General features: G+C 37.2%; 1 protein-coding gene, 1 long non-coding RNA gene and 1 pseudogene across 4 annotated transcripts in view; 1 reads left to right on the top strand and 2 right to left on the bottom strand.

The window, feature by feature from the left end:
- Positions 1–16,732, bottom strand: part of akap10 (A kinase (PRKA) anchor protein 10) — a 36,916-nt gene extending 20,184 nt beyond the window's left edge. For 2 of the 3 annotated variants that reach the window (XM_052113177.1, XM_052113185.1), the window contains exons 1-4: positions 16,514–16,732; positions 13,854–13,901; positions 6,662–6,847; positions 404–976 (exon numbers count right to left, since the gene is read on the bottom strand). In XM_052113177.1, the coding sequence (XP_051969137.1) occupies positions 404–976; positions 6,662–6,847; positions 13,854–13,901; positions 16,514–16,535 (829 nt within the window). In that variant the 5' untranslated portion in view covers positions 16,536–16,732. Of the gene's footprint in view, positions 1–403; positions 977–6,661; positions 6,848–12,318; positions 12,477–13,853; positions 13,902–16,513 lie in introns of those variants that run through there. The other variant, XM_052113192.1, reaches the window with a different exon arrangement.
- On the top strand, positions 8,244–12,609 carry LOC127633914 (uncharacterized). Its single transcript, XR_007969277.1, has 4 exons — positions 8,244–8,272; positions 8,874–8,983; positions 12,325–12,391; positions 12,507–12,609. It is a non-coding gene; the product is annotated as an uncharacterized LOC127633914 (long non-coding RNA).
- Positions 16,733–18,747: 2,015 nt separating the features above from the next.
- LOC127633902 (selenoprotein W-like) lies at positions 18,748–20,712 on the bottom strand (annotated as a pseudogene).
- Positions 20,713–25,290: the final 4,578 nt, after the last annotated feature.

Raw genomic sequence — 25,290 nt, 5'->3', positions numbered from 1 at the left:
TTAGAGCACAGTATCGGACCAGATTCCGATACCAATATTGGGATCCGTGCATCCCTTCCACCAACTAGTCAATTTTGAAATTATGTCTTTTTGCACATCTCTCTCTTAATCCCTTAAATGGTGCAAGGAAAAAAGTTCTTGTTGACATGACGTTTTTAGAACGCTGCTTTCTGCAAAAACCCTGGAATAAAGCATTCTCTTAAGTGCTTGTAAACAAGGTCATTTTTGCTGTATCTGGTTTTTATTGCCACCAAGACTGTGTTTACAGTTTTTGAGAAAATTAACCTACAATTTAGTTGTCTCAATATTAAGTTGGGAAAGGAAAAAGTATTTAAACACACTTCAGCTTAAGGAGGACAAAAATATGCAAAATCTAATCAATGCAGCTTTGATTCACACTTACTCTTCATAAGCTTATCAGAGAGCTCAAAAAGGCCACCAGTTGACTGGCCTTTATATGGAGTGCCTGTCCTGGAGGAGGGCTGTCTGGTGGGAGTTTCTGATCTTGAAGTGGGCTGCAGCTGGGGGGTTCCGGGTCTAGTCGCCCCCTCTGAGCTAACAGAATTCCGGTGGACAATCAGAGCACTGGTATGGGAGTTAGAGTCCTGAGGGCTGGGGGTGTGAGGTCTGGAAGGGTTCTGGGAAGAGAAAGGGTCCTCGCCATCTCCCTCATACAGGGCAGAGGGTCTGCTGGGGTCATAGGGGGAGTCCGGGGATTCGGGAGAGCCCAGAGCAGAGGCAGGCTCAGCCAAGGTGCTTTGCTTAACTGAGTTCAGGCTATGCGCTCTGACACGAGACCAGCTGGTAGAACGAAAGCTCTCAGCCTCAAGCCAGAAGCGGACCAGGTGCTCAGCCGAGCGGGTCTCCATGAACTGTATGAAATAGGGCATGGCCACATTGTCCCGCAAGATCTGGTCTACAGTTTTTGAAAGCCGAGAGCGGGTCTCTTGAACCTGGTAGTTGACACTGGAGCGACCTGAAAAGCACAAGACATGGACTCTTAAATATGTGTCAATGAAGTGACGCTCATCTTTTTGTCTGAATACATTAAAAATGCAATTCACACAAAACAATAACTTGAAAACAAAAACAATTTCTGAGTTCAGAGTAATTTATATATTTTTGGGGTGCTTAAAAAAAATATTATTTAACTGGTGTAATTGTCTCGAATTAGACAGGTATATCTAGGTTTTACATATTAATTGGTGCTGATGGTTGCTTTTTGGAACTCTGAGTTAACAGCACAATTCTATGCTGAAAGTTGACTGTGGCAGCGGGTGCGTGGTCAAGTGCCCGTCCAGAGAGAGAGAGAAGCAGTAAGGGCACTTACACCTGAGATAAATTATGAATATCACCTCTCTAATTCCAGTGAGAGAGCAGATAAAACCACCCTCGCCACCAGCAGAAGGTGGGAGAGAACGAGTCCAGTGTTGCATCTGTCGATATTGTGTTCTGCTGAGTGTTTGCTGAAATTTATGTTTATTTTGAGTTTCACTGGACTTAGTAAAAGCACAGGAAAAGTGCATATGCTGTGCACAGGCAAAGGAAATAAACGGCCTTACCTGTCTCACTGTTCCCATCTCCTGATTTACCTTTACATTGCTAATAGTTTTTTGTTTTTCCTCAGTGTTCCTTTGAGAATTTCATTTTTTTACATTTAAGGGAGGGCATGAAAAGAAAAATCAGACTAAATGGAAAAGTCCCTCATCAGCACATACATTGTGTTTCCAATGTCACATGTTGTAAATAATTATAATAATATATAGCCTATAAAAAGTTTAATTTGGTCAATTTGAAAAAAATTATGCTTTGTAAGTCTACGTCATTTCAAAATAATAGTATAAAATTTATAATTCTATAAAAAAAATATTCTATAATTCATGAAAAACTAAATATAATTCATGCAAAACTAAATGTTGGCATATATATAGTTTATCATAATATTTTATTATTAGTTCTTAAAAAAATAAGCAGTGAAACAATTGTATTCATATTTAGAGAGAAACTTCCTCCAAATCAAAAGGTGGTGTAACCAACATTCAGATACAGTAGCTATTCTGTTGTCAAGTGACAAGAACACAGTAAGGACACCTTTAGGCCCACATGGCTGTGTGTGAAGTTTTATCAGATATTTTACCATTTTTATGAAAATGCACATTTTGTTCAGGTCACATAGATAGGAATGTTAATACAATGTTAACGTTAGTGATTTGTTCAAATGCCTAAGCCCAAGTATGAGAAATAGTAACAGTGATGCACCATTAACTAGCAATGCATTTACAACACAGAAGACCTTTATTACCTCATTCAAACACAAGATCTGGCATCTGACCAGATTTCACCCAGTCCTCCACTTATAATATCTACATTTACATTTATGCATTTGGCAGACGCTTTTATACAAAGCGACTTACAGAGCCCTTATTACAGGGACAATCCCCCCGGAGCAACCTGGAGTTAAGTGCCTTGCTCAAGGACACAATGTTGGTGGCTGTGGGGCTTGAACCAGCGTCCTTCTGATTACCAGATTACCAGTTATGTGCTTAGACCACTAAACCACCACCACTCCATGTGGGGCTTGAACCAGCGTCCTTCTGATTACCAGATTAACAGTTATGTGCTTAGACCACTACACCACCACCACTCCATGTGGGGCTTGAACCAGCGTCCTTCTGATTACCAGATTACCAGTTATGTGCTTAGACCACTACACCACCACCACTCCAAAGCAGCAGCACATGCTTTGTTCCATAAATAAACACAAAAAAGAAAAATCTTATAATCGAGCCGTGACCTCCTTTCAATGCTTCAAAAGGCCACACCTTCCTCTTTCAACACGACAGGACACCAGAGGTCAGTTTGTTTAATCCATTTACTGGGAGGTGAACTCAACACAGGGCTCCACACAATGAGGCCAAAGGATCCAATATCATAATGCAAAGGATGGTACGGGAGCTGGAAAAGGCCATTTTGAGCAAAACAAATATTCCTCTTTGTGTAGATTTTTGATGGTAGAAGTATTGTCCATTGAAGTCACCTTGCAGCATTCCCTCAAGGTCAACATTGCAACACTGGTTTGTCAACACTTACGTTTCAATGTTGCATTTCTTGAACCGTCATTGTAATCAAGGAGTTAGAACATTATAACAAAGCAGAGACATTCCTTCTGAGGGCGATGAACACACTGAATTAACGCATTAAATGGACAGCCCTACTAAAAATGAGAGCCTTAATTTAGGCTCAGAGTTGATATACTGTATGTGCATTACTCTAATGCTGTCAGTACTGATTTCTATGTAAGCTTTCCCATTTTGTATTAATGCATTTTTCTTTTTTTGTTTAAAATTCATTCTTGGTAATGTTTGTGAATAAAATAGGATAACTATTTTTTTTTTATGTATACAAAAAATTACTTGATAATGCCAATCCCTAACTTAAGCTACACTGAGCACATGACAAAGTACAAAAAAATCCAATCAATAAATATAATAACACACGATAAAATGTTAATAATTAATAAACATATTTATAGAAAACAAAGAAATTTTATAAATACAGCTTAAATAATTTCAAACTGTAATAAGAATTTGCAATGAATGATTTTGACAGTATTTTTTATCAATTTAATGTATCCCTGGTGAAAGGAAGAATCAATTTCTTTCAAGATCTAAAAATGGAAGTTTATATAATTTTCATCTTGTAATGTAATTACTTGAGTAGTTTTTCAGCAAACAACTTATTTACTCTTACTTAAGTCATGATATTTCGCAGTACTTCTACTTGTACTCAAGTAAATTATTCCTTCAGTAGCAGTAATTTTACTTAAGTAAAAAAAAATCAGTACTCTTTCCACCACTGGTTGAAACAGACATAAAGCATGTTCCCACGGTTGGCAAAACACAATAGTAACAAATAGAGCCCTCAACTGACAAATTATAAATCAGAATATGGCATTAAGCCTGAAAAATTTTCTGCAATGGCAACAATAATCCACAAAATGATTGACAGGCAGAAAGCTTCAGAGACAGCGTCCCACAGGCACATATTTATTTCCTATTTACAAAGTCTAGAGCTGTCTCAGAGACCGGTGAGATATCTCAGGACACTTATTTAAGTGATATCTTTCAGGGTGTAAGAAAATGTATACAAGGCACGGCAGCCTCTCGGTACACTATAGTAGAAGGAAAACAAATAGCTGTTTATCAAGCGCTGAAACATTGCTTGGTGCAGAGCAATCTGGAATAAATGTTAAACATTGTAACGGTCACCTCTTTGCAACCTGAACTTGTTCAGAATGTGAAATATATGTGACACAGTGGGGGCCTGGGTAGCTCAGCAAGTATTGACACGGACTATCACCCCTGGAGTCGCGAGTTCTTTAGTGAATCACATGGAGACAAGTCCAGGTATTATTTCACCTCAAATCAAAAGAAAAAAAATGTGCATAAAGAAAATTAAGCCTACAATTATGATTTCTTTGTACTATGCCATTAATTTCATGACACTTCAGCACATCTTCAACACTTATTCTCATTACCATAATGCAGCTGGACATTTCAGTACTGAGTTTAATTCTTAATATTCTACTTTACAAATTATTATTATTATCTTTACATATGAAAATACTGTAATCCAATGACTTAAATTAAAATCAAGAAAAAACAAAAGGCAGTACAATAAGTCCTATATATGTTGTATAAATACTAAATTAAAATAATATATCAATCTTTTTCTGTTCGCAATACAGTAATGAGAATTATTTTTTTGCATTACAGTAATAAGATTTTAAGGGTAAATGTGCTTGTCATGAAAATATCACAATGAATGCATAAATCATTATTAGTACAAAACTTACTTTTGTATTTGGGCTGAAATATGACCCCTATATGTTCTTAACCGGCTTTATGAGATTCACCCTAATTCACCCTAGCAGACATACTTAAATTCAAGTTGGAGTGGAGAAGTTGGATTGAGAAGGCTTCCACCAATCACAAAACTGTAAAAAGGTTAACAGATTACGGCACTCCACATACAAATCCAGTGGGCCAGCAGGTTGCAAAAGCCATTTCACTAATTCTAAACGCTCCAGAAAGCTCCCTCCCTTCACAAATCCACTTCTAATGTGATAATTTCTGATTCCTCAGCCATGGACAAACAACGTCACATTTAGAGTGAGTTTAACACACTCAGCACAAAATAAAAGACATAGATCAAATGCCACTACAAGCTCTGCCTTAATTAGCACTTAATGCCCAAATCAGACCTATCAAAACCATATCAGATCAGGGTGAACTGTGCAGTCTGCTAAAAGTATACTTCAAATAAACAAAGTAGAGCAGCTTTGAGGACAACGGGTCTATAAAGATGAGGTCACCATCTTTAACCCTTGTGCATCAATTAAAAAAAGTTACACATAGGTTCATTATGGACAAAAATGGCCATGTCCAAAAACTGTCATAAAAATATTATAGATTTATATTTTTTCCACTTTCACTGACATAATTTTTTTAACCAGCATCAGCTCTAATCATAATGACCAAACATTCATTCATTTTTAGAATTTTAACCCTTTAAACGCTGGTTTGTTTACATAATGCCACTGTTGTTTTTTAGGAAAAAATTAAAAATAGTAATTATTTTCAATTTAATAGATGCTAAGCAGAATTTTTTTCTTTGATTATTAGAGCCTCGGATATGTCAATGATTAACAACAACATTCATTTTGATGCTTTCATATTTTTTATGCAGTATCAGATTTAAAAAAAGCTACCACTTAGGTCCATAATGGACAAAAATGGCCATGTCAAAAAGTGTCATAAAAATATTATAGAATAATATTTTTTCTACTTTCACTGACTTATATTTTAACCAGCATCAGTTCTAATCATAATTACCAAACATTCATTTATTTTCAGAATTTTAACACTTTAAACGCCGGTTTGTTTACATAATGCCACTGTTGTTTTTTATAAAAATATAATAATTATAATTATTTTCAATTTAATAAATGCTAAACAGAATTTTTTTAATTTTTATTATTAGAGCCTCAGACACATACAAACCACACTCTGAAATCCATACCAACACACTCACACAATTATATATTCATAATGTATCTAATTGGCTCTATAATATGCATAAGCCAAAAACAGCAGAAAACAACAACAAAAGCGTATGATATGCCAAACCTGAAAAAATGGCACGATCTGATAAAAAATATTTAAAATGTAAATTTTGAAGCCTTGCCAACATAATGAAAGCATGTTAAACAAGATTGCATAATTTTATAGTTAAATGGCACTGGGATTAAAAATCGCAGTTTTAATGGGTTTCAATGTGCCATTTTTGTCCAAAACGACGCTAAGAGGGAGTATTTTGAGTAACTAGTGCAAAAAATATTTTTTTAAAGAAAATAGGGTGAAATATTAAAATTCCAATAAAAATTCACACCTGTGGAAAATTTTATGCAGTTAGCATTAACACAGACAAAGTTATCAAAAAAACAAAACTGAAAAAGCCAAAAATGTCCACAAGGATGCACAAGGGTTAAGAGTTGACGTAACACAAATAAAACCCATTGAAACACATATTAAGTCACTTTGTGATATGTTCCCATATGCTTTTAATCAGTGTATAAATATATTTATCTATGGCTGTTTACCTAGGTCTCCAAAGTGTGCCGCCTCCATGTGGCTGGGCTGTTTTTTAAGGATGGCAGTGCGGCCACGGGCAAAGGAGTCCATGTTGGCTGAGATAGCATTAATGGCCACATGGCTGGGCCCTGCCGCTTCCAGGATAGCATGATGATTACGGCCGCTGAGGGAAGGGGACTGGGGGGACACTGGGGCTGGAGAGGATCAAACAGAGAAGGAACATTATTACAGCACCATCAATCCACTAATTCATCTATTTAATGGAAATTAATGTACTGACATTTTCTTACAATTTCCACAACCTCACCACCCAATGTTCTTAAACTCTGACATGTCCTTAACTGGCTAGTTATTCATTTAAATCTACACTGAAAAAAATTAAAAAACAAAGATTGTCCGATTTACTAAATCATATTATTCATGATCTACACAGCAAAATAGTGATCGACTATTTTGGACTGCCGAGGCAGATTTAATGTTAATCTCGCACACAGCTAAAGACATCTCATCTGCACTTTCGCGAGTGTAACGAGCTCACGCTAATGATCTGCTCTTCTCTCTGTGCGCGCGTTCAACAACTGGGCTTCCCTCGATATTGCGGAGTGCAGACATCAAAACTGTGACCAATTTCAATTCTAGTGAGACTTTTCTAATTTAAAGCGTTACGAAGGAAGTCAAGTCGAACCTCTCAAACAATAGCAGCCCTGACATGCCAAACAGCACTGAGGAGGAAAAGAGCAACACTGCTATGCGCCAAAAAATCAATAAATAAAAAATTACACACCATCACCTTTACAAATTTGTTTCAGGATTTTACATGAGTAAAAGTAACTGTTATATTTTGACAAAATGTTCTAGTTTCATATGAAATAATCTAAAGGTAGAATCTATTAGACCTCATTTTAATTCAACAGTGGCAGTTTTAGTTAAAGTTTCAAGATGTGTTTCAGCTAGTGTTTATTTTTCATAAATACTATACATTTATTATTATTATTATTATTATTAAAGACTAGCACACTGACTTAACCATGGTAATGAGGAGCCTTTCCTGTGAATAAATGTGTATAAATATGTAATATTAGGTAAGAAACAGGATAATAATTGGCCCATATAAGTAAATATGCTCTTCAATTTTTAAAAGGGGGAGAGAAAACTTCCTCTAGATTTTGTTTTTGACATCAACGAAAATTATGACACTTGATGCATGTCCTTGTACTGGAAAACCATGAACAAATCTAGGCAACATAAAAGGAAATGCAACCCAGGATACATTAAATACAGTTTATGTTCAGGCACGTGCAGAGGGGGGGGCGTTGGGTGCTTGAGCACCTGCCCCTTTGCCCCTTGGTGCCCAAAGTGCCCTTTTGTCAAAGAAAAAATTCCTCTCATTTTTTTTATTTATTAAAGGCCCTTTTGTGAATGCCTGCCTATGCCAAATCTAAATATTAGTAAAATGTATGATTAATAATTTAGCCTTAAATAAAATGATCCAGATGATGACCTTTCACCTGACGACGACCTCATCCGACCGGGACTATTCCTCACGCCGCACGGCCGCAGCACGCGCATTTTTTAATTACCGGAAGATATCTTCATCAACACCGCAACCGCGGCAGCTGGTAAGTGGGGATTCATTCCCAGTGAAGTGATTTTGATGTTTATTTACTTATTATTATTATTTTACAAGAACGATGTGAAGAGAGCATGCAGATATGTTGTATATATTGCTGTGTGTAGCCTGTAGAAGTAACGTTACGTTAGCTTGCTGTTTGAGGGAGAAAAGTTTCACTCACAGTCACAGGCGTCGAGGGGTCTTGTCTTTTTTATGCCTTTTGACTAAATTATTATTATTATTTAAGTATTTATTTAAAAAAAATGTAGAGTGCCTTAAAATAATTATCACAACAACACTGATAAGGCTTATACTGATTTTCTCATTCTCTGAATTATCATTATAAAAATAAAACAATTCAGAACAGGATTAAAATATAATTATATTTTAAATGACAAAAATATTTTCTTTCTACAACAGCAAAGACCACTATAGCCTGTAAACTCAATAATATCTCTGTGGAAATACATGTAAAAATATCAATGTCCATATAAAATGAATAATATACCTGACCTGACATCAAAGTGCAGTGTGAAGGAGATGTGACCCTAGTAGATTTCAGGAAAAGGTATGAAATCTCCTTTTGTGTTTGTGTGTGTGTTCTGCAGTGCAAAGATGCCTCGCAAGGAGAGGATAAAAAAACAAAAAAAGAAGGAGCTGCTTGAGTCAGCAAAAGGCAGTGGATCCCTGTCCAGCTGGTTTATGAAGAGCACAACAGGTAAGAATAACACATGTAGCCTGTCATTTGTTTACATTGCAAAGGTGTTCGATTTTAGACAACAACTACAACAGTAATAATAATATTAATTACTATATTCCAGTCTATCAGTTCTTTAATGTTTTGCATCAATATTTAAGGTCGACTTATTGATTGGGTACAAGAGCAGTAGTGATGGTTAAAATAATAGATTAATGCTGAAATAGTAAATTGTGCCTTGTTCCTAGATGGACAGAGAGTGGAAAGTAATAGATCAGATGAGGAGATGGAGATAGAGGAAGAAAAAGAGGGAAATGTAGAGGCACAAGCAACAAAAACAATGCAGAAAGTAGCAAGCCTGGAGAAAGAGGCTGGTGAGAAAGAGGGAAATGTAGGGGCACAAGCGACAGAAACAGTGCAGAAAGAAGCAAGCCAGGAGAAAGAGGGAAATGTAGAGGCACAAGCAACAAAAACAGTGCAGAAAGTAGCAAGCCTGGAGAAAGAGGCTGGTGAGAAAGAGGGAAATGTAGGGGCACAAGCGACAGAAACAGTGCAGAAAGAAGCAAGCCAGGAGAAAGAGGGAACTGTAGAGGCACAAGCGACAGAAACAGTGCAGAAAGAAGCAAGCCTGGAGAAAGAGGCTGGTGAGAAAGAGGGAAATGTAGAGGCACAAGCGACCGAAAGAGAGCAGGGAACAGCAAGCCAGGAGAAGGAGACAGATGCCAGAGAGAGGCTATTTTCAAACCTATTTGGACTACAACACCCAACTGACCCTGCCCACGTCCTACAATTCAACATAAAGTACGATGAGGCCTTTATCCAAATGTGTGATAATATTGGACCCTGCCAACCAGTACTGTCATTTCCAAAGAATGTAGAGGGACGGTCATTTCAGAAGAAGTGGTATGAGAACAACCCATGGCTAGAATATTCTCCTAGCACTGATGCCATGTTTTGCTTCAGCTGCCGTCTTTTTTTAAATGATGAAAAATACAAGTGTCACACTAACTGGAAAACTGTAGGATTAAATCGCTGGAGGAAGGCTTTAGAAAAAATTAAAGAGCACTGTGCCTCAGAGGCTCACATGTGTGGTATGGTGAGATGGAACTCATTCAAAAAAAATTTACTGGAGGCAGCATTTGAAGTGGGTAACCTTGAATCACAAGCTGCAAAAGACAAAGAGAGGGAGAGGAACAGAGAAGTGTTGTCTCGTCTGATTGCCATTACTCTTTTCCTGGCAAGACAGGGCATGTCTTTCAGGGGAGATGATGAGACTTCATCAAGCCAAAATCGAGGGAATTTCTTAGAGTTAGTGGAGTTGTTCAGCAAGTATGACAGTGTAATTAAATTACACCTTGATGCTGTAAAAGAGAAGCAGGAAACCCAAAAAAGACCTCTTGTCTCGCTCCTCTCGAACAGAACCCAGAATGACTTAATCAAAGCTTTGGCCATATCAGTAAAACGTATCATCAGAGAAGAAATTCAAGAGAGCAAAATCTTTTCGATACTTCTGGATGAAACAACAGATGTGTCCCACACTGAACAGGTTTCTTTTGTTGTGAGATATGTACACAACATGAAAATAAATGAGCGATTCATTCAGGTGTGCAATGTGCATTCAACAAGCGGAGATGCTCTTGAAAATCTTGTGATGGCTCTACTGGAAGAAAATGACCTGAAAATAGAAAACATCCGGGGTCAAGGTTATGATGGGGCTGCAAACATGAGTGGGCACTATAAGGGACTGCAGTCCAGAATCCTAAGGCAAAATCCAAAGGCTTTGTATGTGCACTGTCAGGCACACTGCCTTAATCTGGTATTGGTAGAAAGTGCGAAGTCAAACATCTGTTTTGTCAACTTTTTCAATCTAGTTGAAAAACTTTACACTTTTATGGCCAACTCATCAAAACGGCACTCTGCATTTATTGAAATGCAGAAGAGGAAGCACCCGATCAGCGTCCACTGGAGCTGAAGAAATTGTCAGATACTCGGTGGGCCTGTAGAGAGGTGCACTTAAAACTCTGGTGAAGGTCCTCCCATCTGTCATGCAGTTCCTTGAGGAAATGACACAGCAAGATCCCCCAGACTCCTCAGCTGGTGATGCAATGATCCTTCTAAAAAGCATCAATTTTGAGTTCTTCTTGTGTCTAGAGATGACCTGTCCAATCTTCCAGGTGACTGCAGTTGCATCTGATGCATTGCAGCAGAAAGACATGGACCTGGCTGCAGCATACAGCATTGTTGGTGGAGTTTTAAAAAGGCTTGCCTACAGTAGAACAGAAGAAGAGTTTGAGAACATTTATAAACAGGCTACAGAGAAGGCTGCATCAGTGGGCCTGGATCCTCCATCTGAGGTCCCTGGTCAAGCTAGGAGGAGGAAAGTGCCAGAGAAGTTCAAGTTTGCTGCCACATCAGCTACAACTGACCATGCTTTCCCAACTTTGCTGGAGTACTACCGTGTTAAAGTGTATTACGTTTTTGTGGACACAATGATACAAGAGCTTCAGAGACGCTTTAAAGGAGGAGATAATTCCAAATGGGAAATATTGCATGCCTTCCATTGCCTGACAGTCCCAGAGAACTGGAAAACAGCTAGCATTCCAACAGCAGCACTCCAAGCTGTGAAGAAACTGTGCCAGTTCTACAATATTGAAGATGAAGACAAATTGCAGACAGAATTGAAGGTCTTCCATACGTCATACTCATGCCCACCACCAGCCAATGTGTCTTCTATTCTGTCAGTGGTCAAGGAAAACAATGCACATCTAGTTTTCCCCAACATGACTCTGCTGCTGAAGACATATGGCACACTTCCGGTGTCCACAGCAACTGTGGAACGTTCCTTCTCAAAACTGAAGCTTGTGAAAACCAAACTTCGCAGCCTTTGCAAAGAGGAGAGATTGTCTGACCTTCTTCTGTTGGCCATTGAGAAGGACATTCCAATAAATGACAATAATGTCATTAACATTTTTAGGGACATGGCCAACAGGAAATTTCTTTTATAAAAGCCTACAACAACTCATCCTCCACTTATTGGTAAGATTAATGCTACACTGTGATTTTTAGTAGGTGCCAACAGAATGAACACACACATACACATTTTAGTTTTTTATTTATATTTTTGATTAGACATAATCAATCAAAATCCAACTACATCTCAGAGTCACAATGCAACTTGAAATCATGATCACAGTATTGTGTACTGTAGACACACAAGCACACACACCTCTGTCTATATAGATGTTTGTGTCTCACTCTCACCCCTGCCATGGCCACCGTCATCCTATCCCCCATTAATGTTTTTTTTCTCTCAGATAATTTTTACTTTTTTGAATCTGGTATCTTATTTTCTCTACCTGCAGCTCTTGGTGTGCAGCAGCCTCTGTGAGCATCTCCCTCTTATTTTCTTGGAGCAGTCAGCCTTGGCAGGTCAGTGAGCCAGTTCCAAACACTCTCAGCAATCTTTACATCTTGTCATGGTAACATAACAATTGTTTAATCAGCTAATATATCTCCTATATGTTTGTTGTTTTAATGTCTACAGTCTCTCAGATCAACTCCAGTATTAGCAGCAGCAACAACAACAGCAAAGGCAGCATACTCACTCAAGGAATTTAGTAAGATTTTACCAGAACAGGTATCACATTAATGTAAAATCTGTTGTATTTGCTGTAAAATAAAATTGCTGTATTTTTTCAGTTTGCTTTGTTTTTGTTTTTATTATATTAATGGAACTCTTGTATTTTTGTAATTCCGTTTTTGCCATCAAAATAGCCACAAATGCTGACATGGCATTAAATAAAACTATACTCTACTGTACGAAACATGGGCCACGTTGATGTTACTATAACGTTTACTATAGTTTTTACTATAACGGCTGTTCTTAATTATTCTGTATAACAGAGAAGAAAAAGCCATCAGGTTGGTACAACTTAAGACACTTCAGTTTCTAATTATTCTGGACAGAAAATATTTTTTTAACTTTTAAACTTAAAATTGTCTTTTCTGTTCTGTTTCTTTTCCAAAATTGCATCACAGCATTTGCTGCCGTATCAATACAGAATCATCCGTATCGATACGCGAATCAGCAAGGAATGTGTCACGATATATTACTGTATTGATATTTTGAGCACCGCGCTATTTAAAGCCTTGTTCCATGTGCCCCTTTTATACTTTGAGCACCTGCCCCTCCAAAGGTCTCTGCACGGCCCTGTTTATGTTTAATCTATGGTGGGTCGACACTTGATTTCCAGTGTAAAATCTGTCCTGAACAAAATCAGTCGAGAAGCACTGAGTTAAAGGTACAGACAGGAGCAGTCTGGCTCTGTGGCGCACCTACAGTATATGTTAACTGTTAATAATCATCGGACATTACTTTAAAAGCTCACACAGCTGATGATATTTTTCATTTAGTAGTTCATTTAACATGTAAACTAACATGCTTAAGTTATATAACATGTTATAGTTACATGATATTTTTTATGATGTTTAATATAATTCTGTTTATTATAATTATTTTAGCTTTGTTATTTGTTCTATTTATTTATTTTCAAAAGGGAGACTTTTTTTTTACACATACTTCAATAAAATAAATGGTTTCAAGTTTCAATTATAATAAAGTGTTTGCTCAAAAATAAATAGATAAATAAAATAACCCTTCTGTTTTCACTGACAATACTAATAGTAATACCGTGATATTTTCTGAGACGGTTATCATACCGTGAAAATCTCATACCGTTGCAACCCTACAAGAATGACAAAAATTAAAAAATTTATAATCAGAAAGGAAAACCCATAAACACCTTGTTGTGCATGTCCTTTAAATAAACAGCAAGGAGTAAACACATGCAAAGTAAAAAAAGAGTACCGGTAAGCAGTGTAATGCCCTCACCTTTGCTGGCTTTGACATCTGCTGTTCTCTCAGGCTCCTTTCCTTTAGCTGTGAGTGAGAAAGCACAAGTAATCTATTTACAATTACAAAATCAAACAGCTCTGCATCAGCATTTCTGGTCTATGTCTGTACATATGTCTGAGAATACTTGTGTGGAGCCACTTATTCTCTCTCTCTCTCTGCAATCCATAAATTAAGAAACCAACAGCTCAGAAAATAATGTGAGCAGGCACAGTGACTGTCACTTTGCTTCTGTTATGTTTGATGGTTATTTGCATGGGGCGAGGCCTTGCGCTTGTGTGTTAACAATAACAACACAGTCAGAAAGACTAGCAAAATGAGGCTCAAACAACAAGAATTTCCAACAGACATGACAAGACTTTACCCATGTTACTGAGAACAATGAGGAAGAACCTTGTAAATAGGATCTTTATAAATAGGGCATCCTTTCTTCCCTCAGGGCAGCCACACTGATTCAAGCACACTGACATACTATAAACTGTCAAGACATACATAAGGTCTGTTTTATGTGAAGTGGGATTCTGGCAAAGATAGGTCACATTTTTAGGGAACACAAAAAGTGCAGACCTGTTAATATGGTTCACAAATATTTGAACAACCAAAGACAGCAGGGAGGGTAACAAACTGCACATCGTACAGATGCCAATAGTGTCATAAATGATTAAAGAAATTAGTTAGGACCATCATAAATACTAAATAGTTATATTACATCTGTTAATATTTTGTATATACATGTATTTATGCATGTATGCAACGATTTCCTCAGATCTTTTACTAGTTAGTGTGCTGAGAGTTTTTTCTTGCTACAGTTGGCTTTTGTTTTGTTTGCTTTTTGTAATGTATTGCTTGTATTTTTTTTATCTATTTTCCATAAAGCAGCTTGAAAACCATGTGTATTGTAAAACTGAATAGAGCCTTAAGAGCCTAAATGCAAACACTGATTTAGAATTGACAACTCTTAAATGAATGCTAATGGAGGTTGTATAATATTTGGGGACCAATACTAATTAAATCAAACAAGAATCATCTAAGAATCTTATAGGAACAAATTAAGAGGAATAGTTCACCCAGAAATGAAAATGCCATCACAGATGTTAATGACTTAATTTCTTCTGCTGAACACAAACAAATATTTTTAGATAAATATCTCACCTCTTCAAGTCCATACAATGCAAGTGAATAGTGGCAAGAACTTTGAAGCTCAAAAAATGCACATAAAGACAGCATAAATGTAATCAAGCTCCAGTGGTTTAATCCATGTCTTCTGAAGTGATCCAATCATATTTGAGTGAGAAACAGACCAAAATATAACTCCTTTTTTATCTTGATATTAGCAGTCTCCTTGGCATTCATGATCAAAGTCCATTTCAAGGTAAGTCAGTCCATCTGTCACCATCTTTGAAACGCTCCAAGGCTACTATTTTATAGGTAAACGGGCTGCATAAAAGTGCATCTCCTATTTACTTGAATGGGGAAAGACCAAAATCTCCAAAATGGTTGGTCAAAATTACAACCAAAGAACATATTTGAAAATGTGCTTCTTTAAGTCAGATCACGCTAAAAAATGCTATTTGTCAGGCTGGTCCAGCTAATGTGCATTCTCGAGTTGACTGACAGCCAATGTCTGTATCCAAAAGGTGATTGGCTTTTTACCTGTAAGGCGGGACTTCTTTTTCTACATCCATTGGGTGTTACAATTTCTCCCATTCATTTTTCCCACAAGTGCTCCGTTTTAGGGTAAACAGTCTTTATCATGATTTCAAGCTCGATTACACTTCCTAGCACCATCTAGCACTCTGCACATGTGTTAAGCATGCACAAGTGTAATCAAGCTTGAAATCATGATCGTGCCTAAAGACTGCAATGGCAAGGTGTACAGTGAAAAATTAGTTACATTTTGGTCTGTTCCCACCAAAGATCGATTGAATCACTTCAGAAGACATTTATTAAGCCACTGGAGTTTTATGGATTACTTTTAGGTTTCCTTTATCTGATTTTTGGACCTTCAAAATTTTGGTCACCATTCACTTGCATTGTACTGGCCTACAGAGCTGAGATACTACTAAAATCTTCATGTGTTCTTCAGAAGAAAGAAAGGCATAGACATCTAAGATGGCATGAGGGTGAGTCAATGATGAGAATTTTTTTGGATGAACTTTAAATACATATTTTCATTTATTTTTTCCAGTCTATCCATTAGAATCTTGATTCTTAGAGGATTCTTCTCTGATCTCATTAGGAAAAGTCCCAAATGATGATGATCATTTTCTGACATAGGTCTCAATGACGGTTAGACGTTTGACACCAGCACCACAGCATGCGTGTTCCTTAAATTTCTTAATGAACATCATATTGTCAATTTCAGTAAATAGCTTTATAGACATATACTTAAGATAGGGTGCGATTTAACCCATTAAACGTGCACTTCAACCGGGAATATCTGATAACGCTTTAAGAGCTCTTTACACGGTGGGATAAAGACAACAATGAATGAAACGAACCAAATGGCAGTTACTTAAAATAAAATACGTTTTGAATGACATTATCATGTGGAAATAAGCTCAAATAAGCTCAAAGTCGGTCTAGAAAAGCCCAAACTCTCCGGCGACCATCCCATCATCGGGCTGAGCACTTCCTACCTTTCCGCCTGAAAAACGACATGATGAATCTGAAGCTGTGAACGCTTGCTCAGCTCAGAGACAACATCCCGTGAACTCCTGACTCCCTTCATTCATAAGACTCTTTCACGCTCAGCTTTCGCTTTGATAATCGACATCTGGGGTTACAGACAAAATCGAAAAACGTCCAGTCCCCACTCAGCTGGCCCAGTCACCAATATTGTCAATAAACGCCTCACTTCCGGAGTGTCAGCGGCGGCACAGCGGCCGCTTCTGCTGGAATCATGGGAAAAGACCTGACAAATGAAAAGACTTCATTCCCATACAGGAGAGCGGTGTTGTACACCTGACTGCACTCATGTTTACAACGTGCTGTTAATTATCGAGTGGAGTGGGGTTGAAGAAGTGACATGCTAAAGGCTACCACATCTAAAACAACACAACATTAATTATATATATATGTATTATAGCCTACAATTCTGTTTTAATGACCTCCATTGTATTAATTGAGAGAATATTTGTTGTTTTAAAAAATAATTAGTCAAACCACACATCTATATAATATCGAAAAAGCAAAGCAAAGGGATTAAAATGGCGAGGAGCTTAACCCATTTAAAGGAAGAGTTCGCCTAAAAAATGTTTTATATAATTTACTCACTCTCATGTGTACAACTTTCTTTCTTTCTTCTGCTGAACACAAACGAAGATTTTTAGAAGAATATTTCAGTTCTGTGGGTCTATTTTTACTGAAATGCAATTGTGGGGGGAAAGGGGAAATGAGAAACCAATAATAATTGAATGTTTCTTTTTTCATTTATTTTATTTCATTTATTGTAAATATGAAATCTGTGATTTTATTATGGGACTTATCAGTTAATAATCAGTTACCAATTAAAAAATGAGGCTCTATTTTCCCACAAGTCACAATAGTGACCACTGACGTGTGCTTGTCCTGTGAGCGTGATATTTATGAACCAGAAAAATCGTATTAATAAATCAATAATAGACCCTTTAAACGTTATATGTACCAAATGTGGTAGTTGTGTGTTATTACAGTTTAACTTGACAAACACACCATCTATCAAAGGGACAGTAAATTTAATGGCTCTGGTCATGTGACTATTTGCCCTACACATGTAAAAATGCTCACATGAATTCAAGATACTCTGCGCTTTAATTTAAAAAGTTGGCAACACTTTAAAATACATCAACAACTTCTATAGACCCTTCAAATAACCATTTTAACCTTATATTTAAGTTCAACTGGTAGAGCATTTAGCTAACAACACCAAGAATATGGGTTCAGTTCCCAGGGAATGCATGGACTGATAAAATATACAGCCCAAATGTGCTGTAACTGGATTTGGATAAAGCTTAAAATATACTTTAAAGGGGTCATGATATGAGAAATGAAATTGTCTTGATCTTTTCATTGTCACTGTACTATAAATACATATTTTCTGAGTTTCAGAACTCAAAACTTCCTCCTCACTGCAAAAAGAGCATTTGTTGAAACCATTCCTCCACATTGTGATGTCACACTGTGGTAGTCATTTTCATCTGACCGCCTCCACAACAACACATCAATACCTACTTTACCTTTAATCAGTTCATAGCCCTGCCCAGCAGTGGGATGGCAGATAGCAAGAGCAGGTCAGTTAAGAGCAGAGAGCGAATTTTAACAGTGGCCATCTACTGTCAAGTCTTAAAGGAGAAGCAGCATCAAAACGGAGCAATTCTGACAGAGGGTCAAATGAGGGTGGAAAATTATTTTACAAATAAATGGCTGTTTTTTAGTGCAAAAACATTTACTTAAAATATTATAAGTCAACCCCAAAGGAACATATATATATATATATATATATATATATATATATATATATATATATATATATATATATATATATATATATATATATATATAAAAGGCATGTCATGACTCCTTTAAGTTGAAATGGTTTTGATAATCTGAAAATTTCTATGTCATTAAAGTCCATGAATCTAATCAAACTCTACAGTATTTTGGCAAAAGTTCATCTGACACTTTGTTAAAAGGCTAATACTAAAACAATAATTGGCCTGGTGCTTGTCCAGGTAAATTACAACTTGTGCTGTTTATAAAAACAGGATAAATATTACAATTATTTGCATATTTATAGTAATTTATAGTAGTTTATAGTAATATTAAAAAATGTAATGTTTAAATTGAAGAAAAACAAAGCACTAAAATTGTAGTCTTTTATATTTCTAAATTTCTGCTAAAATGTTTCATACATGAGTAAATGATTGCAATTATTAAAAAAACATTTCTCACTATTAACTTCTTTTTATTGCATAAAAAACATTTTAACCACGGCAACATATTTTTGAAACTTGTGCATTATGACAAATGTAAACAAAACAAAAAAAGACAAATGAACTTCAACTTGGCATGTTCTCCCCAAATTCTTTAATTTTATAGTTTCCCTTGATGATATCCCCGACCATTAAAGCCATAATCTATAGCAGTTTCCCGCTCTGAGAGTCTTCTCCCAGGAAGGGCAGAGAGCATCAAGCAACATCCGTGCTGAAAACACTTTGGAGGTCACCATCATTGTTGCACTACCTAGGAGGCCAACACACAGAGAAGAAAAACTGAAGAGAGAATAGATACAGAAAGAGACAAAAAGAAAGAAAGAGACAAAACATTATTACAGAAGAGAGAAAGACAAGATGGCTTAATGTGCATTTTGCCAATATTTTATTCTCACCTCAATGATCAGCACATGATTATTTTCCCATGGCCTTCTCAATGGCACTCACAATTGCTTTAATTTTTGAATCGCTGTCAACAAATCCATTTCCATTCTGCCAAAGAAAGGATCAGACAAACATAAAATCACAGCCGTACTTTGCTGTGTATCAAACCAGATAATCAAAAATAAATCTATTTATTGATGCAAGGTAGACCAGTGCAACATATCAATGATCTCAGATCTATTTTAGCTTTCATATTTTAAATTGCTATCAAGAGGAAACTTTGGCAAAACCTAATAATGCAACTTTCAATGGTTTAGGGTTGGCAGACATGTACAATAACAGAAAAAATAGGTGATAAACAGTTTAAAGAACATTTGAGTTACATTATTGGGAAAAGCATGAATTAAAACTGTGATGTATGGAAGAAAAACAAAAAAGAAAATAGATTTGAACCTTCTTTGAGTGCACCAACATGCCGTTTACTTCCACCTCAAACCACCCTGTGGTAGAGGGTGTGCCCTCACCAGTCTAGAAAATAATAGTCAAATGAGAAGGGAAGATAAATATGCGGAAACAATGGGCATTAAGTTTTATGCATTTAAAAATATCACATACAATCTCAAGATCGCCAGGGAATTCATCCTCAAGCAACGTCTTGATTTTGGTGAACTATTAAAAAAAAACAGAAGGAGAATGAGTTCATATACTGTAGGTAAAGCATGCAAACGTGGTCAAGTTCACATACATATACATATATATATATAGATATATATATATAGATATATATATATATTAAAATGAGATGAATGAGTCAATAACACTTACCTTGGGCCTGTACCCTCATCCACCACTAGAAGAGGGCAAAACAGAAACATTTTAGATGGTATTCAGCTCATTACTTAAACTGTAAATTGCATAGTGATGTAACAATATTTACACATGTAGCAAAGCATCATTTATGGTGAATAAGATGAATCTTTTGGACTTTAGAGACACAAACAATGTCAAACACACAAGTGGTTTGTAATTGTTAAAGTGAAAACATTCATGTCGGCAGGTTATACAAACAACTCGACAGAACAAGGAACAAGGAAACACAGGGGTCAAATAGCAACCGAACAGGAACGGCTGCCCTTCTTGCAGTTATTACTCTCTGACATGTACGATTATAAGATTTAATGAGCTCTGCATTGACCAGCATCTGAATGCATTTAAAATCAATTTTGTTTTTTGAAGATAGAGTAGACGAGTCGAAGCTATTTGGATATTGTACAAAAGTCCCAGACTTTAAATAGCAGTAAACATATAGCACATTGACCTACCAGTAGATTATATGAATTTTAACAGCCATCCTGAGAGTCGCGACGGTTCTTGACTGGTTCCAGCGATGGTTGCACTGTTGCGTGTGCTGACAGGGTACTATGGGAAGGACTTTCACTTCTGCCAAAGATTTCGCTGTTGTTTTTTTAATTGTTCTGTAAGAGTTGAGGCGGAGCAAGTGGCGAAGCATTCTGCACCATAACCCCCCACACACACACACACACACACATACAAAACATACTTGTACAGAAGCCCTGATCCGCACTGTGAAAAGAAAAAAATGACTAGGTAAAATTGTTTCTTCCTGAGCCTATGTCCTACAAATATATTTTTCTCTCTATATATATTAAATTCTTTTTCTGTAAAAAAATGGTTTCTCTTTCAAAAATATATTTTTAATATCTATTTTTGTATTTTTCTCTCAAAATTTTGTTTTTTCTTAAAAAAAAAATACTCTACATTTATTTTATAATTTATTTGCTTGCTAGCTAACCATTAGCATGCGGTACCAACCTCGGCCAAAAGGTGGCACTATCAGTAAGCATGAAATTACATCTGTGGTACTTGATCTGTGGTACTGGACTCTAACAAGAATGTTTTGTAAATCTGAATTAAGGGGAAAAACATATTATATTTGAGAGTCTACTAATGCGTGAAATCCCATAATTAAATGAATGGGAAGAGAAATCGGCCCGGGATTTACTTTGACAAAAGTTGTTGGGGGGCATTTCAGCTTATAGCGGCCCATTAGGCCCTGTTTCGTGGCTGGCCCACTGGGAAAAGTCTGGGTTAAATATGTTTCATATGACATTCAGTGTAACTACGGGAGTTATTTCTGATTGTTTGATGACATTCACCACCAGGAATATCGATGCTGCTATTGATATTGTGCTTTTTTAATTTGTTGGCCCATGTAAACATATGCTAGATAGACGTCTTTGAACGTTGCAACACTTCTTGCTGTGTTTTCAGTGCTGTGTTTAAAGGAATGACTCGTGTTAGCGTTGCCCAAATCAATGAACACTATGGAGTGATGCATCAGCTTCAACAGTACCAATCCACCGTGTCAAGTTAAAGGAAGATGCAGAGCTGCTTGAGGAAACGATGAACGCTTCGTCTTGCTGTACTCACATTGCAGCTGGGTGGACCGGCACACTGAACATTGGTTTGACCTTTTGAAGAATCCGTGTGCGCTTTTTGTGCTAGTTCACCGGGCTTGAGTAATCCGAAAGCAAGGCTGTCGCAGGGACTCTCGTAGGTGTGCATGGACTGTTTGAATTTGGAGGGACGGACGGCAGTTGCCGCTGTTTTTTTCTTTCTGTTTGTTTTGTTCGGGTTTTGATGGTTGCACTAATGTTGGAATGTGGTCTTAATAATCTTGTTTTCGACACACAATATTTTTTTCTTATACTTAAAATGTTTATATGAGTGGACTGTCTCTCTCCATGTGGAATGTGAATGGGTTGGGGCACCCCATAAAAAGAAGGAAGGTTACTTCTATGATATAGTGTTTCTTAAAAAAAAAATGCTCTCTACGCAAGAAGCTGAAAAATTTGGAAAGATATGGGGTGGGCATTTTTTTGATAGTGCTAGCTTGAGTAAGTGCAGGGGAGTCATTACACTGATAAGTAAACTTCTACAATTCAAATGAGATTAAAAATAAATTAGGAAGAGTCATTATTGTTTTAGCTGAAATTCAGGGACAAAGTCTTATTTTGGCAAAAATGTATGCACTTAACGTTAATGAACAGGGCTTTTTTATATATCTTAAAGGGATGTTGCAAGCTGCTTGCACCACTCCTGATTTAATATTAGGAGAACACTTACATTTTTTGATGGACTCAATCCTTGATTATTTTGAAGCAAAAGTGTGCAAGTCATCTAGAGCAACACTGACACTTCACAGGATGTGTAAAAATCTTGGTCTTACAGATATTTGGAGAATTTTGAACCCATCTGGTAGGGACTATATATAATTTTTTTTCCTCAGTCCATAAGATTTACTCTTGAATAGTGTATAATTGTTTTTGAAAAAAAAAAATTCATCTGTTGTTGATTGCTCAATTGGAGACATTTTAGTTTCAGATCATGCCCTGGTGGGTTTAGAGGTGTTGCCACATACAGAGAAAAATAAATCATATAGTTGGCTCTTTAATGTATCCCTTTTGCAAAATCCTGAATTTCAACAAAAGGTAAAGGCTGAAATCAATGTTTATATGGAGACCAACTGGTCCTCAGTGTCCTCTTAAGGTGGTTCTTAGGGGTTGGATCATTCATCAAAAAATACAAAGCATGTGAACTTGTTGAGTTGGAAGAGAATATTAAAAGTGCAGAGGCAGAGCTGAAGCGCTGAATGTTGTCTGATGGCCTCAGAGAATTGACCTGATTGAAATACAGATTTAATACTATTTTGTTGTAGAAAGTGGAGTTTTGGCTATTCAGGGCAAGACAGTCATACTTTGAGTCAGGGGACAAAGCAAGGAAGCTTTTGGCTAGATATATATTGCAGAGAGAGTCTTTTTCTACTATTCCCTCAGTGAAATCTGCTGGTGGTAAAATATTTACCTCAGATATTGATATTAATAATGCTTTTAAAGAATACTATCTTGCTCTCTATAGTTCCATGTCTTCCTCTACTGATGAAGATATTAGGAACTTTGTGGAACCATTAGAACTACCTAAACTGAAGACTGAGAAAAAAAATTATCTTGATTCTGAGATAAACTTGGAGGAGCTTGGTGAGGTAATTAAGGCCTTCCCTACAGACAAGGCTCCAGGCACTGATAGCTTTGTCACTGAGTTTTTTTAGATCTTATGCTACAGAATTGGCTCCACTTTTGCTAGTTGTTTACACAGAATCATTAAAGAATAGAAAGCTTCAGCCAATCATGACTGTGGCAGGGGGTGGGCCGGGTCGTGATCCTGCACACCCGGTCCCGTATTAGGCTAATCAAGCCTCTGAGGTATAAAGGTCGACTGCAGAGGGTCATGCGGGAGAGAGAGATCATTAGCGGACATGTCCGTCATGTGTGTGTTTATGTTGTCTTTTAATTTTCTCATTAAAATATTATTTATATTGAAAAGCCGGCTCTCGCCTCCTCCTTTCCATTGATCCCTGTACAATGACACAAGCCCAGATCAGTCTGATGTTATTGTCCAATTTCCCTGATCCTTCTAGACGTTAAAATATTGTCAACAATTTTGGTTAACTGATTAAGTGAAGTTATGACATCTCTTATACATATAGATCAGGTGGGGTTTATTCAGGGCCGCAGCTCTTCTGACAACATTAGGCGTTTCATCAATATCATGTGGTCAGTGGCAAATGATCAAACTCTGTTTGCTGCCATCTCACTTGATGCCGAAAACGCATTTGATATGGTACAATGGGATTATCTTTTTAAGATTTTGGAAATGTACGGGTTTGGGAGTACGTTTATTGGATGGATTAAGTTACTTTATAGATACCCGGTAGTGGCCTGGTATGGGTTGCCCTTTTTCCCTATTATTGTTCTGTCTTAACCAGGAAACATTAGCAGCTGCGATAAGAAAGGAGGATGATTTTCCAGGGGTTGTGGCGGGAGGTGTGGTGCATAAGCTTTTGCTTTATGCAGATAATAATTTATTATTCGTCTCTGACCCTACTAGATCTATGCCTTGCCTCCACAGAATTATTAATTCCTTTTCTTTTCTTTTTTTTCCTCTCCAATTTGGAATGCCCAATTCCCAGTGTGCTCTAAGTCCTCGTGGTGGTGTAGTGACTCGCCTCAATCCGGGTGGCGGAGGACGAATCTCAGTTTCCTCCGAGTCTGAGACCGTCAATCCTCACATCTTATCACGTGGCTTGTTGAGCACATTACCACGGAGACATAGCAAGTGTGGAAGCTTCATGCTATTCTCTGCGGCATCCATGCCGTTATAGCGACCACAAGGAGGTTAACGCATGTGACTCTACCCTCCCTAGCAACCGGGCCAATTTGGTTGCTTAGGAGACCTGGCTGGATTCACTCAGCACACCCTGGATTCGAACTTCTGACTCCAGGGGTGTATAAATTCCTTTTCTAAGTTCTCAGGATACAGCGTTAATTGGTCTAAATTCAAAGCTTTGGCTTTGACAGCATACTGCCAGGTAATGGCTTTTCAGCAGGGTGCCTTCCAGTGGCCCAAACAGGGCATTAAGTATTTGGGTATTTTATTCCCAGCAAATTTGTCTGATTTAGTTAGAGTTCATTTTGACCCTTTGATAAACATTTTTTTGAGAGATGTGGACAGGTGGGCTTCATTATATTTATCTATGATTGGGAAGGTTAATGTTATTAAAATGAATTGTATTCCCAAATTCAACCACCTGCTACAATCTCTCCCTGTAGATGTCCCCCTCTCTTATTTCAAGCAATTTCATATTATATCATAGCGAAGTCCTTTATTTGGAATGGTAAACGTCCCAGACTACATTTCAGTAAGTTGCATAGAACGATTGACAAAGGTGGGCTAGGCCTACTCAAGATTTTGTATTATTAATATGTATTCGGTCTCAGACATTTGGCTCATTGGTTGCTTCCACCTGATAGAGCCCCTCCCTGGTTTTGTACTGAACAGGAAGTTCTTGCCCCTATTTGCCATTGCAAAGCCTTTCTATCAAACTAACCGGAGAAGTTAAGGTACACCCTGTTAACTCGCATTTGCATGAGGTATGGACAAAAGTGTCCAGAGTGTTAAACTCTGACATTTATTTAAAT

This window comes from Xyrauchen texanus, chromosome 3 (assembly GCF_025860055.1).
Source record: "Xyrauchen texanus isolate HMW12.3.18 chromosome 3, RBS_HiC_50CHRs, whole genome shotgun sequence".
Taxonomy (NCBI): domain Eukaryota; kingdom Metazoa; phylum Chordata; class Actinopteri; order Cypriniformes; family Catostomidae; genus Xyrauchen; species Xyrauchen texanus.
The sequence above is the reverse complement of the archived record's forward strand: the minus strand, read 5'-3'. Positions and strand labels throughout refer to the sequence as shown.